Source organism: Neopelma chrysocephalum, unplaced genomic scaffold (genome assembly GCF_003984885.1).
Source record: "Neopelma chrysocephalum unplaced genomic scaffold, ASM398488v2 Primary Assembly neopelma1_96921, whole genome shotgun sequence".
Classification (NCBI taxonomy): domain Eukaryota; kingdom Metazoa; phylum Chordata; class Aves; order Passeriformes; family Pipridae; genus Neopelma; species Neopelma chrysocephalum.
This window is the reverse complement of record NW_020925564.1, coordinates 229876-243965: the sequence shown is the minus strand read 5'-3', so window position 1 is coordinate 243965 and position 14090 is coordinate 229876. Positions and strand designations below refer to the sequence as shown.

General features: G+C 36.2%; 1 protein-coding gene across 1 annotated transcript in view; it reads left to right on the top strand.

Annotated features, from left to right (window-relative positions):
- The window catches only part of OXCT1 (3-oxoacid CoA-transferase 1), an 87156-nt gene that overhangs the window by 34085 nt on the left and 38981 nt on the right, over window positions 1-14090 (top strand). The window contains exon 8 of the mRNA XM_027670578.1: window positions 13101-13208. Coding sequence (XP_027526379.1) covers window positions 13101-13208 — 108 coding nt within the window. The remainder of the gene's footprint in view (window positions 1-13100; window positions 13209-14090) is intronic.

The following is a 14090-nucleotide window of genomic DNA, read 5'->3' as shown; positions in this document are numbered from 1 at the left end:
TCCTCCATGGAGGAGAACATAAACATGGGTAACTGCCCCAATCGTCCCTAGGCTGTTATCTGTTTTGTTGCCATTCTTATTCTCTGCTGTGAGACCTACTGAATATTTGTCCCTGCTGAAGTGCTTTGAGATCTCAGCCATTGCCACAGTGTGTTTGATAGTGGTAATGGTCAATATATTTAGAAATATTTATTGACTTGCTGTTTGAATATCCAGTTTGAATAATTTTCTTGTTCAGATCGGAGAGGATAGCTAAATATATCTCCTTGTGTAAATAGCATTTACACCTCAATATCAGCAGAGGGAAAAAAGAGAGTGGGCTTTCTCATAAAAATGCATTAAATAAAAATCATTAACCCCTGTATTTTATCTCTGGTTGCCTAGTAACAACACAGCCACATCAGTGAGCACCATTTTCTCAGGTACAATGAACTGCACTGCACTAAGAGACAGAATCAGAGTGAAATAAGCTATTTGTATCCTGTTATCTGTGCTAAATCATGGCATTGGGCTTTATTGAGGAAACTGGAAATGAACCTTTTCTTGTGTGTGTCTTTTCCTCCAAGTTCTTTAACAATGGCAAAACTTTCCTCAGATGCATAGCTCTGTTCTGAGGAATTTTTCAAGGTTTTACACAATGACAATTTACTGTAAAAAGTCTGTAAGCACTATTTTAAAGTGAAACAATAATCTAATAGAGTCTCTTTCATCACCTAAATGCCCCAGCTGTGAAAACTGAACCCTGGTGCAGGATGTGGTTCTGGATTTGGGATGGGCACAGACTTCATGTTCATATGTCTTTCTGTGAAACCACAGATCAGGATGTGAGGTCAAAGTGGACACAGAATTAAAGTTCTTCCTTGCAAACGCTGTAACCGCCAAACTGTTGCGTTGCTATAGCCTTTTTTGATATTGTTGAATTGCTCAGTGATGATTCCATGTGTGCTCAGGCAATAGTTGCTGAGGGAGTGTCCTATGGATCTGCAGTGGTGGAAGTGCGTTGTTTGAGAATCCCATTTGGCACAGGATGGACACTGAGCTGCTTATTCCTGCCGCCTTACCAGCCACTTCTGGCACAAGTGACAATAGAATTCAAGTTGCCATAATATGCTAGTATAATAAATGCAAAAAATATATATTTTATATATAAATATATATTATTAATTTCGGTACAGAAATCTTTGCATCTTAAACATGTAGGTAGGTAGTCAGGACTTTTGACTGCATGATTGTATTTACTTGCCTAGGCTTTGGCTAAGTCCTGAATCAAAGGTGTCTGTGGATATGAATTTAGATAACCCAAACCTAGTGTATAAACATTACAATATCCTTTTCAGAGGAACCTTAGTTGAAAGATTTGATTGAACACTTGTGGGGAGAGTATCTCTGAAATGCAAGCTCATGATCCTTAGAAAGCATAGAAGGGAAAATGGCCAAATACCAGGAATGTCTCTTAGGCAGACTGATTTCATGAGCTCAGAGATGTGTATTGATGAAGCCTTCTGGGAGGTATAGCTAAGAAGAAATAAGTTAGGGAAAGACTGTGTTAATGAGCTTGAGAATAATGTACTCCAACATGGAGAAAGCATTGGAAAAGCAGTAGGAGTTTGACCTTGATCACAATCGTTGTAATTTCATACACAGAAAAGAAAAATGACAGAAACTAAGACCAGTGTCAGATGTCAGAGGCTAAGCATTGCAAAACCCAAACAAACCAAAAAGCTTAAGCTTTTAAGAAATATCCAGCCCAGTACAAAATAAAGAATACTTGAAAATAACACGAAATCTTTTTAAGAGTACATATATATAATGTACTGTCAGACAAAGTATGTTGATACTTCATGGATCAATGAAGTGAATAAAATTATCAATGCAGATTGCAAAGAAGGCTGAAGTGCTTAATGCCTTTTCTGCTTCAGTATCCAGCAATGTTAAAAAATAGTTTGGTGGCTATTATGACGCCAGTCATAAAAAGTTAAAAAGCAAGTGAGAGAAGGATTGGAATTGAAATCCAGGGACTACTAATATTGATTTGGATAAACAGCTCCTAGAAACATTTGCACACCATTGCCACAGTAATTTTAGTTTGCCAAAAAGATTCCCGCCCCTAGACTTAAATACTCAAAGAATTGGTTTTATTTGCCTTCATTGTATTTGATTCCTTGCTTTTGTGTGTGCATGTGCTTATTAAAAGCAGAACAGAAAAAACCCCCACATTTGTATAGCTGTTGTGGAGACCATCTTAAATTATTTGAGAAGTACTGGAATAGACTGGGCTAGAATGGAGTTCATGTGTTAGTTCTTTTTACATTTAGTTAACATGCTTCTGATTCATGATGTGATTCTTGGGATGTCCTGTGCAGGGCCAGAAGTTGGACTCGATGATCCTGATGTATCCCTTACAGCTAAACATATTCTATTCTATGATTCTGTTCTGTTCTATGATTTTCAGGGTAGTAAACCTTTTTAGTAGTTAATTTAACTATGTGGGTTTTGTGACTTTTTTTTTGTTTGATTGGGGGTTTTTTGTTACTGTGTTTGTTACTGTTGTTTTTTCCTTTTCTGTTTTGTTTTTTTTTCCCTACAGTTGCTTTTCTTCTGTTTGTAACATAATTTGTGGCTTCAGATTTGGCACTTCATTGCTGGGGTAATGAATATTAAGGGGTTAAAATTCATAGCAGATCAAATTGTTGCTGTTTGCTGCTCAGATTGCTGCTCAGATGGTTTTACCTGCACACAGTACAAGATTTGAATTTGTTTTTATTTTATCTGTCTCTTATATTTTATTCCTTTCTAAATGATGCTTTCTTGAACGAGTATCATGAGTTTTCTCAGCATTCAGTTTCGGAAGTTCATTGCAGATGTGAATATAATCTTGCAATGAAAAAAATCCTTTTATCCTTGTCACATATGTTAAGAACAAATATGACATTGAAAAACAACAAGAAAAAGCAAGTCCATGGTTGATCAGTGGATACTGCAGATTGCCAGGAAGTCAGTGTGCTGGAGAAACTGATGGAAAGCCTCTGTTTGCTCCTAAAGCTAAATTTAGAGTTTTTTTCGTTATGTTTTATAGAAAGTCTGATAGACTGTGCATTTGAAATATATTTCACTGCCAGTACTTGTGTCCTCTGTCATGAGAATTTGAAAATTAAAAGGATTTAAAATACTCTAGATTTTTTCAGCCCTGCTTTGTGTATAAGATATGTTAATCAATCAATGACTTATCTGTCTCTGCATTTGAAATCATGCATTATTATAGCACTGAAAAGATGGTGCAGAGAAAGTTTTATGCATGATTCAAGGAATTTACATGCATATATACTTTTACTTCTGTGTCTCAAAGCAGTAATTTGTTTTCTGTGCTAATAGCATCTGTAATGGAGATTTCTAGTATAAAATGAGAAAGACTTGATATTCAACTGAAAATCTTACAAAAAATTACCTTCTGACATGAAGCAAATGCATTTTTTCAGGTAGTCAAAATACTGAGATTTGAAAAGCTGCAGCCTTGTAACTATTGCTGCAGTGAGGATTTTTGAGTAATTGAATCAGTTGCTCAGATTTTAGTTTTCTCTTGCAGGATCCCTCCCCTGCAAATGCTATAGAATTATTCAGTTTAAAAAGTAAGTATTTAAAGAGAAGTAATGAGTTGAGATACCAAGACTGTCTTGACTTCAAATCGTGCTGATTTTTCAGGCTTCAGACAATGGTAAAAAGAACGAATGAAGACAACAGAATAGTTTTCCATCTCTGTCTCTCAGTCACCTAGTTTTCCTCCCCCCCCCCAAATATTTTATTAAATTTCTTTATAACAGACACTCACTATGTCCAGTGTGTGGAAATGCACTCCCATTGATATTCCCATTTGAATATTCAACATTTGAATTAGATACTAAGATCCTTAATTTGCCACTTCTGATTCAGCTGGAGATGGCCATAACTAAACATTATTAAAACAACTTTAAATTTAAACAGGTGTTTTGTTTTTTTTTATTATAGAGCAAAAACCACATTCCTCTTTTTTGTTAACCTTTGAAATAAGTCAAATGTATTTTATCAGTTTTTTTCTTGTTGTTGAAAGAAGCAGAGAAAGGCAAAGAGGAGAGCTGGGGAATAATCCTGATTAAAATGGGGGAGATATGTAGCCAATTGGCTATGTAAGCAATAAGATAAGGAGCATTTATGCCTTCAGGGTCCTTAGAGTGCTGAATTTCTCAAACATTGAGCATCAAGAGCTGCAAGTGGTGGTACAAACTCATCTAGCAATTAGATTTCTAAATAAACTAAATTTTTCAATAAAAATATTTTCAAGTACTTTCAAAACAGACAGTTGCATTTTTGTGCCAGAATATTTGCCTGTTTGAGTTCCAGACTGATGGAAGTTATACTGATGTCTCATGATTCTCCCTTATCTTTTAAGTTAATTAGGCAAGGTCTTAAGCACCTTTGTTTCTGTTGCTTTACGCTGTTGGATTTTTTTGTTTGGTTTTTGTTTTTCAGACTGTGTATTTTGAAATGTAGCTTTTGTTACATCTAGGGATAGGGCCAGCTGAGAAACAGGCTTCCTAGCTTGGACAGCAGCACATTCTTGATGCTGTGATATCTGGTCATCTCCCGAAAGGCATTTAGGGGAGGTTATGTGGTTTGCCTTTGCCACCAGCAATTATAAAAGACTCCTGTGCATCCCCCAGTCACACCAAAGGAGACTATCCCTTGATTATCCTGAGCTAATCATGCATTCAGTTTCTGCTGGTGTTCATACATTGGGAAAAGCTATTTTTACATGGGTTTGGTCTTAAGTTTTTCAGAAATTATAGATGTGTTTTGTCATTCAAAATTAGAACTAATTTGGAATTTTAAGAAATTCCAGATTTAAGGAACTAAATCGAGCCATCGTACAAGTAGAAATGAGTTGCTGTTTGTGATGGATTCCATCAGATTCCATCAGGATTGAACATAAGCTAACCAATGTATCCTGTTTAGATGTGTGGCAGGAGGCTTGAGGGAAAGGGGAGAACCATTGGAATTATATGAAGTTAGCCACCCAGATATCATCTAGACTTGCAGACACCAGAAGAACAAAACTTGCTAAATGAAAGTAAAGGTTTCTCAGAGTGCTGATTTCTCTTTGCTCAATTGAGAGGAATCAGAGACAGCAAAGAAATGGATCATTAATGTCTTCCTATTTTGAGGGGGCTGGAGAGGGAGAGGTTAAAAATCCAAACAAATGGTTTCTCTAAAATTCAGTTTAAATAAGTTGTGTAACAGTTCTATTGGAAATATTAGCCAATTGGTATTGGCTTAATGTGCTTCAGCAGTTATTCTGCCTGAAAACTTGGTATGATCAGGAGATTAGGGGTTGTACTTGTTATGACTTTGAATATTAGATGTTCTAAAGACAATTTTTCCATGTTCTAGTGAAATCAGAATTTTCTCATTAGGCTGTGATAAGCAAAAAATTCTATTTTTATGATTTGAAGGACTGTTTTAACTATGTTTCTGTCAGCTTCAGCATCAAATAATAATTTTGGTTCTGTGAAGCACATAATAAAATTTGGTTTGTTGTTTTTTTTTTTTAATTTCCATGCATGCCTAGTGCTCTCCTTTCCAGGCAACTTTCAGAAAGGATAATGATTAAGTGCAAGAAAAGTTAAATTTTTCTTAAAATTTGTTACTGACAGTCTGTTTATACCCACATTCCTGTGGTCTGTTGAAAGTGTCTGAGTGGCATGACGAACTGCCGGCCATTGTTTTTTCTTCCAGGCTTTTCCTTGAAAAGTACTCTGTCTACCTTCTTCCTCAACACTGGCTAAGTTTTATTATCTTGAATGTTTTGGATATTTGGGATATGTGCTATGTCTCTGAAAGTGAAACGGACCACACCGATTCCTTGTTGAGAAGAAAGTGGTAGCATGTAAAGTAGTTTTCAGAAATCCTTGTAAATTACTGTTGTCTAAAATGAACATCTGAAATAAGGAGAACTAATACATGTGTGCACAGAATGTGTTGTTTTGAGATGATGTCTTATTGTTGCCTTCTCTTTCTGAGCAGAGAGAACCAGCAACATTATTTGTTACAAAACAGCTGCTAATATATTGTTTTACTGTGATTGCTGTATGTCTCCTGCTTAGCATGCTGTGGTCTGATCCTTAGTTTAGAGGTATTCCTTGAATTTGAGGGTGCTTTAGTTGGACTTATGTAGACCATAAAGTACAAATATTACCGTCTTGGATAGTATAATTAAATCTCTAATTTTTTCTTTATTTTTTTGTATTTTACTTTTTTACCTCTCCCTTCAGTACTTAAATTGCAGTGAGTAAGCTGAAAAGCAGTAAAACTTAAATTTATCTCCTGACCTTTAAGTTTTATTTCTTTGAATGCGTAGGATAGGAGATCTCTTTCATTCTCTTTTCGTTTGTCATTTCTCTGATATGAGTAAGAAAATAAAATCTTTTGTTCCAATTAAAGTTGATTTTTTTTATTGGAGGACGAGAGTTCAGTTACTCGTGATAATATGTGAATAATTTCAATTAAAATGTTATTTTTTTTACTTTCTAATCAATTAAAAGGCTTTCAATCTAACGTAATTTTAAAATAAACAACGAAGTACAGGAATAATGTATTTAAAGCAACATAGTATTTTGTTTGAAAAAACTGTTAAATTAAGTCATTCTGGTAGAGTTAATATTGTTAGCAGCTATTCTGTTCTGGAGTGCAAGGAATTGGAGTGTGACCAGTCACCTTATTCAGCAGAGGTACCTAGTACATGTTAAACAGGTTCTTCTACCATTAACTAACCCTTAAAAAATGAAAACTACATTCACTGATTGTGAGATTTTTGTTTGTTTTGCTCTGGCTCTTCTCCCATTATTTAATTCATTGATTGAAAAATAATGACATAATGTAATCTAAAAACATATTTTCCAAAATTGCCATCTCCAGATCTGAGAAAAATATTTTGTATATATTCCATATGGATTTTTACATTTTGGTTTTTTTTTAAGAACTTGGGTATTGAATACAAATTGGGTGCTTTATGCTTAAAAGGTGAGAATGTAATTATATTGGTTTTTTTGTTGTCACTGCTATTCTCCAGTTGAGCGTTGTAAAAATAAGCACTGAGCACTATGAAATCATCTCATTTAATCTAGAAAGCACAGGTCACAAAATGTGATCACAACCAGCAGGAGTTCATTGATGGCTTATATGAAAGCAACCACAGGGTTTCTGAAGGAATTTCTCCTTAGACGTGCCTGCTGTAGGAGTCTGGTTTGGTTGGTAATACTGGGACTGGTAGTTTGCTGGATATTAAAGCAATCTCTCATGCTTTTAATTCAGGTAATTTTACCATAGAAAAATAATGTGAAATCCTAATGAATTAATTGAAGGAGGCAAGAAAACAGCTATCATCACTTTAACTTTTTGATGCATGTAGACCTGCTTCTGCAGATCATCAAACATGCAAGTCAATCAATTTAATGGAGGCACTTCCTTTGAGAAATGTTAGTGTCATCTGACTTTGAACATGTTCTTGAAACTTAAGACTGTTGTGTATCCTGGCTGTGCATTATGTGACTAGCTTAAACATTTCTGAAGAAGTGTAATTCTATGTACATGGGAGAACCTCTCCAGAGACTGGTGGTTAAATTTTTCTTACTCTTTCATGCATGCACACAGCTTTACACATGCATAGCTTTTGCCAGTAATCAAGTATGCTTCTTCTTTTCTTGGCGGTGTCTATCCCGGTTCTACTGTGTGTGAGTACCTAGACCAGGTAATTTAGTGCTGTCTGTTTTCTCCTCTGCTGTCAGCAGTACAGCACAGAGGAAGATGTCAAATGCGTGGAACAGAAAGGGGTGGTTGGAGGAAACATGCAGCAGGTGCAGAGAAGTGTGGGAGAAGAGTTTAGGCCTGAGGCAACTAGAAGTGGAGGTGGTAATTGAGGAGATTTAGAACAGAGAAAACAAAGGTGAATTGAGTATATTCTAGCAGGGGCTCCTGATTTAGGTGGATGTGTATCGACATGACAAAGAACCTGGAGACAAACCTATGAGATTTATGTCAGCTTTGCTCCCTAATTATCAGACACAACATACTGAGAACACAGCTCGCTGTTTTTCTCTGTGGTGTTTACAGAGGGTAACAGTCTATTAGAAACCAGGAGAAGAAAACTGTTAGTTCCTGGTTCATCGGAAGCTATGAAGAAGGTGGTCTGTGTCCAGCCTCTGACTGAGGACATCCTTAAACTGCACATTGCTAGTAGCTGGGAGAATATAACCAGAAGTACCACTTACTTACTGTCTTGTAAGCATCTCTTGCCAAGAGGGAGGGACCTTCAGTGTGACCTAGACCAGTCGCATTAGGTGAAAGGTTCTCTAACAAATATGAACATTACAGATCTTTACTGTCCCCTGCCCCTCAATATGCTTATGCATTTATTCCAAGTCTGATGTGAGCATAATGTAGTGATTATCGACCAAGATGTGCCTTTTTCAGGCTATTTGATACTTGCTTGATTTTTAAGTTGTAAAAGTCTCATTTTCAGAGTGGCTGTTGACTGACTGTTATTCCATTAATACAAGATTTTGACTGAAGTAGAAATTTCATGATCTACCTGAACTTAGAGTCAGAAAAGGAAAGAATTGAACTCAGAAGATTCTCTGTTTCATCTCCCTGCTTACAGGCAGAACTGAGTAATATTGATCTGAATTTCACAAAAAGCTTTGATGCTGCAAAACAGTGAAATACACTGAAAACAGTTCACTGGAAATTAAGAACACACTATATGAACTTACTTTGTCATAGCTCAGTAAGTTCATATAGTGTGTTCTTAATTTCCAGTGAACTGTTTTCAGTGTGTATTTCACTGTTTTGCAGCATCAAAGCTTTTTATGAAATTCAGTCTAAACAATTAAGATTAATGTTTTTTTCTCTCTTGTTTGTCATTAAGCATGGGGTTTTTGTGATCTTGAGTGAACTAGAGACATAAAATTTATTGTCCTAGTCCTTATTATGTATTTTGATTTTTTAATTCTTATTATTTTATAAATGTTATACTGAATTATGCAGTGACATCATGACTTTTCCAGTAGTGAACTGAAGAAGGGCTCTGATGAGGCTAAATTTTATTTCATTTCTCTGTTGGTTTGGACATTTAAAGAGTCGTAATGTTTTATTTTACTTAAGTTCTGCTAGGAATTTTCATTATTTCAGTTTTAAGAACTGAAGTGAACTAGAATAATTAAGATAGTGATAGAGAGATTTAATAAAGTCAGTGCAAAAATAAGCTACTTACAAATGCATAGATTTCTCCCTCCATCTCTTTCTTTCTCTCACCCACACGTTTTTGATTTTTTTTCCTGTAATAAGGAATTATATTGTCATTTCTGCTTATAGCTTAATTTTATACTGAGATTTAAATCTAAAACAGCTGAAAACATTTCACATATCATATACATAATTAGGCTGCAGAAATAGGTAAAAGGTATATACTTAAAACAAAGGCCTTTTTATTTTGATCAAGTGTTTGGCATGAAAGTTTGTGTCAGTGTAATTTCCTCACCTATTTTTGGTCAAGAATCAGAGTTCTTTATTTTTCTTACTAGAAGTCCATTCAGAAGCTTTCAGAAATTCTGAAATAAAGCTGAAGAATAGATGAATTTTCATAAGTGAAAAGAAATCAAACTACTTCAAAAAGGAAAAGTAGATGTAAGTTACAGAAGGAAGTGATATTGTGAAACAAATGACCATTGATTCTATGAGTGCTGCTACCAAAAGGAATGGCAGAAGGCTCTTGTGAATCATAGCAGAGAAACAGCTTTTATGTTCTGGGTGTACTTGCAGATAAACCAGCATTCAGAAAAGTCTGCATTTGTTCATCCTGCTTTCATTGTCAGCAAGATTTGCAGAAACCACTATACCCAGGGAGAAAACCAATACTGTGAAACTCTTGAAACAATGAAAAGATTTTTAAATCAGATATCAGAGCCTTCCCAGAAGACAGAAGTCAGCTCATGTGGTCTCCTGAAGTTACCGTTCAGCTCTGCCTTTGTAGCAAAGATGTAAACATTTTCTGTCTTTTAGCGCATTGATGAAATTAAGATTTAAACTGAACATATGTGCTCAAGGCAATCTAAATGGTACCAGAGTATTTTGATTTTCTAATTACAAAAAGTGCATGAGGTGGTCTGCCCTGATTACTTCCCTCTCTCTGCATTCCCAGACTTGGTGTCTCGTAGGTGGGATGCCATGTAACTGTTTTTGATGCTTACAGAGGTTCTTCTGTGCATGACAAAATAAAGCCTGAGGCAAGGTGACTAGAGAGAAGAAAGAACAGAAGGGAGAGCAGAACAGGAGAAAAACTCACATCCTTTTATTTATTAATATGGGAGCTCTCCTGCCTGTTTCCTTGTGGCTTAGGCTACAGATGTGTTCCAGAGAAGACTCCTAAAGAAATATGAAACCTGAAAGGGAAGTGAATATGCCCAATGATGGGACTATTTATTTTTGCATTATCATTCTTGTCTAGGAAGATACTTGGGTTATGCCCTGTGGTGAAGTTAAGGTGCTGATTCCCATAGCCATCACATTTCCTAGTGTCCCTTCTGTTGGCACAACTTCGTCTCTGGCAATACTCATGGTGGGCAGCCCATGTACAGTGCCTCAACTGCAGCATCATCTAGTTCCCTGTGAGAGGAGTTGAGAGAGAGCTGGGGCAATCGGGTGGCATTTGTACTTCCCCTGTGTGAATTATTCTTTTCCCATATAAACATGCTGACTAATTTCACTTGCAGTACTGGGAGATAGTTATTTTTGCATACATCACATGCAAATTCTTAATCCCTTTTCAAAATTCCACTTTATTGTTGTGGGGTATTTGAACTTACTTAATCTTAGTTCGATTTGATGCTTATTTCATATAATGATAGAACATGGAAATTGCAAAACACCAGTAAGAATAGTGGAGGGTTGCCTGTGCACAGAAAGGTGTTCCAGTCTTCAGGGATCGTTAGGCTTATCTGAAATCCTGGGTCAAAATACAGTTTGCAGTGTTATGTTCATTTAGGATAATGTTTGGAAATATTAGAGGAAAAGCTATCATGCTGACTGCTGTGTCCAAAGAGACAAAATAAATACAAACCAATTAGCAGAATGGCATGACTAATAACAAAATTCAACAATTTATTGTTGGATCAATTATTTATCCTGTGTATTCTGTGGGGTGGGGTGAGGTGGGAGAGACAGTGTGTCAAGTTTTCTAACAGCATAATTCTGTTGGAGTTGGTTGAATTGTGCCAAGATTCTGGTTTTGTAATCTCAGCTCCTGCAGCAAATAGATGTAGTTCTTTTGTGAGAAAGTTCCAATCAGGACCAATTAGTATTCCCCAGGCCTAGTTTTCCACCTGATAAGTGAAGAAAAAATTAATTAGAAAGGATGAATTTGAAAATTTTGCTGGTAGCAGATGATCTTGCTCGCCTGTGACTCCATTGAAGAATCTTGTCTCCTGCTTCTCCTCCCTTTTGAGCATGTTCTGATAGTAGTCACTGTACCAGGAGTGCAGTGTGCTTCAGCTGTGTGCTTCAGGAGTTTATCCCATGTTTGATTTGGTCTCCATAATAATCTTAAAATTGACGTATAAAATAAAAAAACTTGAAGTGAGATGGATGCAAGTGGAACATTTTTTCATGAAAGCCCTAGTTAGAATTTTCAAAATATTGATTTGATTGTCTCTCCTTATCTTGTGAGTAAAGGCTTTCTGGATGTGGGATTCTGCTCTATATGAGCACTGAGGTTGGTATTGCTGTGGCTGTTATTGCCTCTTCCTTAGCACCTTTGTCTTAGAGATTTCAAAGCTCATCTTTTCTGTCTCTTTAATCCAGGGCTTTTTTTTAGGGATCATCTGAACCTGATCCCTGGTCTTTAGTTTGTTAATTTTTCTTCTTCCTCTGCTGCTCTTAGGGTGGATTGGTTTGTGTGTTTGTTTGTTTATTGTCACAATTCAAGGCACAGTAGGAAGGTAATTGTCTATCAGATGTACTATAGATTTTAATATTGATCACATTGTGCAGTAACAGTAGGATGTCAAATTGAATTTTAAGCTCTTTAGTGTTGCTTCACTGGTGATGGCTGTTAAGTGATGTACCCTTACTGATTTATCACACCCTAGGTCTTGTTTTGGGGTTATTAAACTGCAGACATTCTGGAAAGTTTAACTTATTCCTGGTAATAAAGGAATTTGGAAACTTAGTGAATTTCTTTTAATCTTTGAATAGATTGTTATAGGTTATCTTTGACCTGTTGCTCTAATATTACATGTTTTCCCTGTGGTTGGATTCAGGTACAACACTAACATTAGTGTCTGTTTTGTGGGAGAGTGAGATGTGGTCTGTGCACCTCGGACTTGTCAGGGAAAGCACCAGACATGGCTGAAGGTCTGTGCTGCAGGAAGCTGTCTATAGCAGGGTCTTTAGCTAGACCACCTTGAACTCAGACTTAGAAGGAAGGAAAACCTTGTTGTCTGTCATGCTCCAAATAGGTGACATTTCAAATCTATGTGTGGATGAGTGTCATTTTGTGCTGAATCTGTTTCACTAACTGTAGAGACTTCTAGATCTTCATCTTGCATCTTCTTTCTTGCAATCCATTATTACTGTTCAAATGTTTTCTATTTATTTTGAGTACACTATGGAAAATCTTTGAGCCAGCTTCTATATTTGTATCCTCAAAATTCACACTTCTGCTTTATATTTTGATGTTTTATTACTAGCATATTGATTTCCTCTGTTTGGACAAAAATTATTATTGGGTACAAAAAACTCTGAGGTAACTGTACATGTTATATTTCTACAAGTTGGCCATACAGATTGGGCTGTTAAAACATAAACTACTTTCAATTTGTATGAAGAAATATCCTTTGAAAGAAGAGGACAGATAAGCATCTAAATTAACCTATTTTAAAGGCTATGTGTATTTTGCCGCAGTCCTTAGTTTTCCTGATGTAGTACACCATATATTTAATATTTGGCACTTTATTGTTATTAAACACCTTAATTGAATACTTTTTTCTAAATATTTTCACTTTCTGTTTTTTCTGTAGGTGGAAGAAATTGTTGATATAGGAGCATTTGCCCCAGAAGACATTCATGTTCCCAAAATCTATGTTGATCGTCTATTACAAGGAGAGAAGTTTGAGAAGAGAATTGAAGTAAGTAGCTGAGATTCTTGATCATGATGTATTTCAGTTTGGGGTGTATTTAAAATTTACAGAGTTTTTGCCGTACCCACCGATTCTTAACACTGAGAAAATAGTGTGAGAAAGACCTGTCAAGTTTTACTAAGTACTGGAGGTTAGGTAGGTACTTACGTGGTGAGGTGGGCATCTGAGAATTTATCCTTGTTTCTTAAACCTCAGACCCTATGGTTCAGTCCCTGAATAATTTAGAGCAACTGCCTTCAGTCCTGGATGGCTTCACCACAGTTGAAAATTTGGGGGAAAATGCTACTTCATTCTCCTTTCTTCCCTCAGTTCACTTGCTGTAGGCACAACAGGGGGAACACCTAGACCAGGAGCTGACTTTGACGATTAGATGCTGTCTTTTAGACTGGAAAGTCCTTGACATGGGCACATAGGGCCAGTCTTTTTTGTGCCATGTGTTGAATCATGTTGTGTTGCAAAGGTCCTGGAAACTTTTGTTTCCCTTCCTTTAATCAGGAACTGTTTTAGCCAGTGGCCTTTCTAGTCTAAATAAAAGATATCAGTAGCTATTAAAAGTTGCAGCAATAATATTCTGCCACTGAAAAAGATGATTATATAATTGTTGTCTGTTGTTTCTGTGGTTTTACCTCGCTCAATCTATGTCCCTGTATTCGTTTTGATGATGTGACAATCCTTTTAAAGTGCAGTTGAAAATTCTGTATTTCTCTTGTATCTCCATACTTGGGAGGGGAGTTTTTCAAAATGTCATCAGAAGAGCTGGTGGAGAGGGAGATATATGAGAAGGAAAAAAAGTCTGGGGTAAAAAAAAGGTGCAGAAAGGAATTCTAATAGTTAAACTTTCATTGTTAAAACCAAGTCACAAAGTGCTGG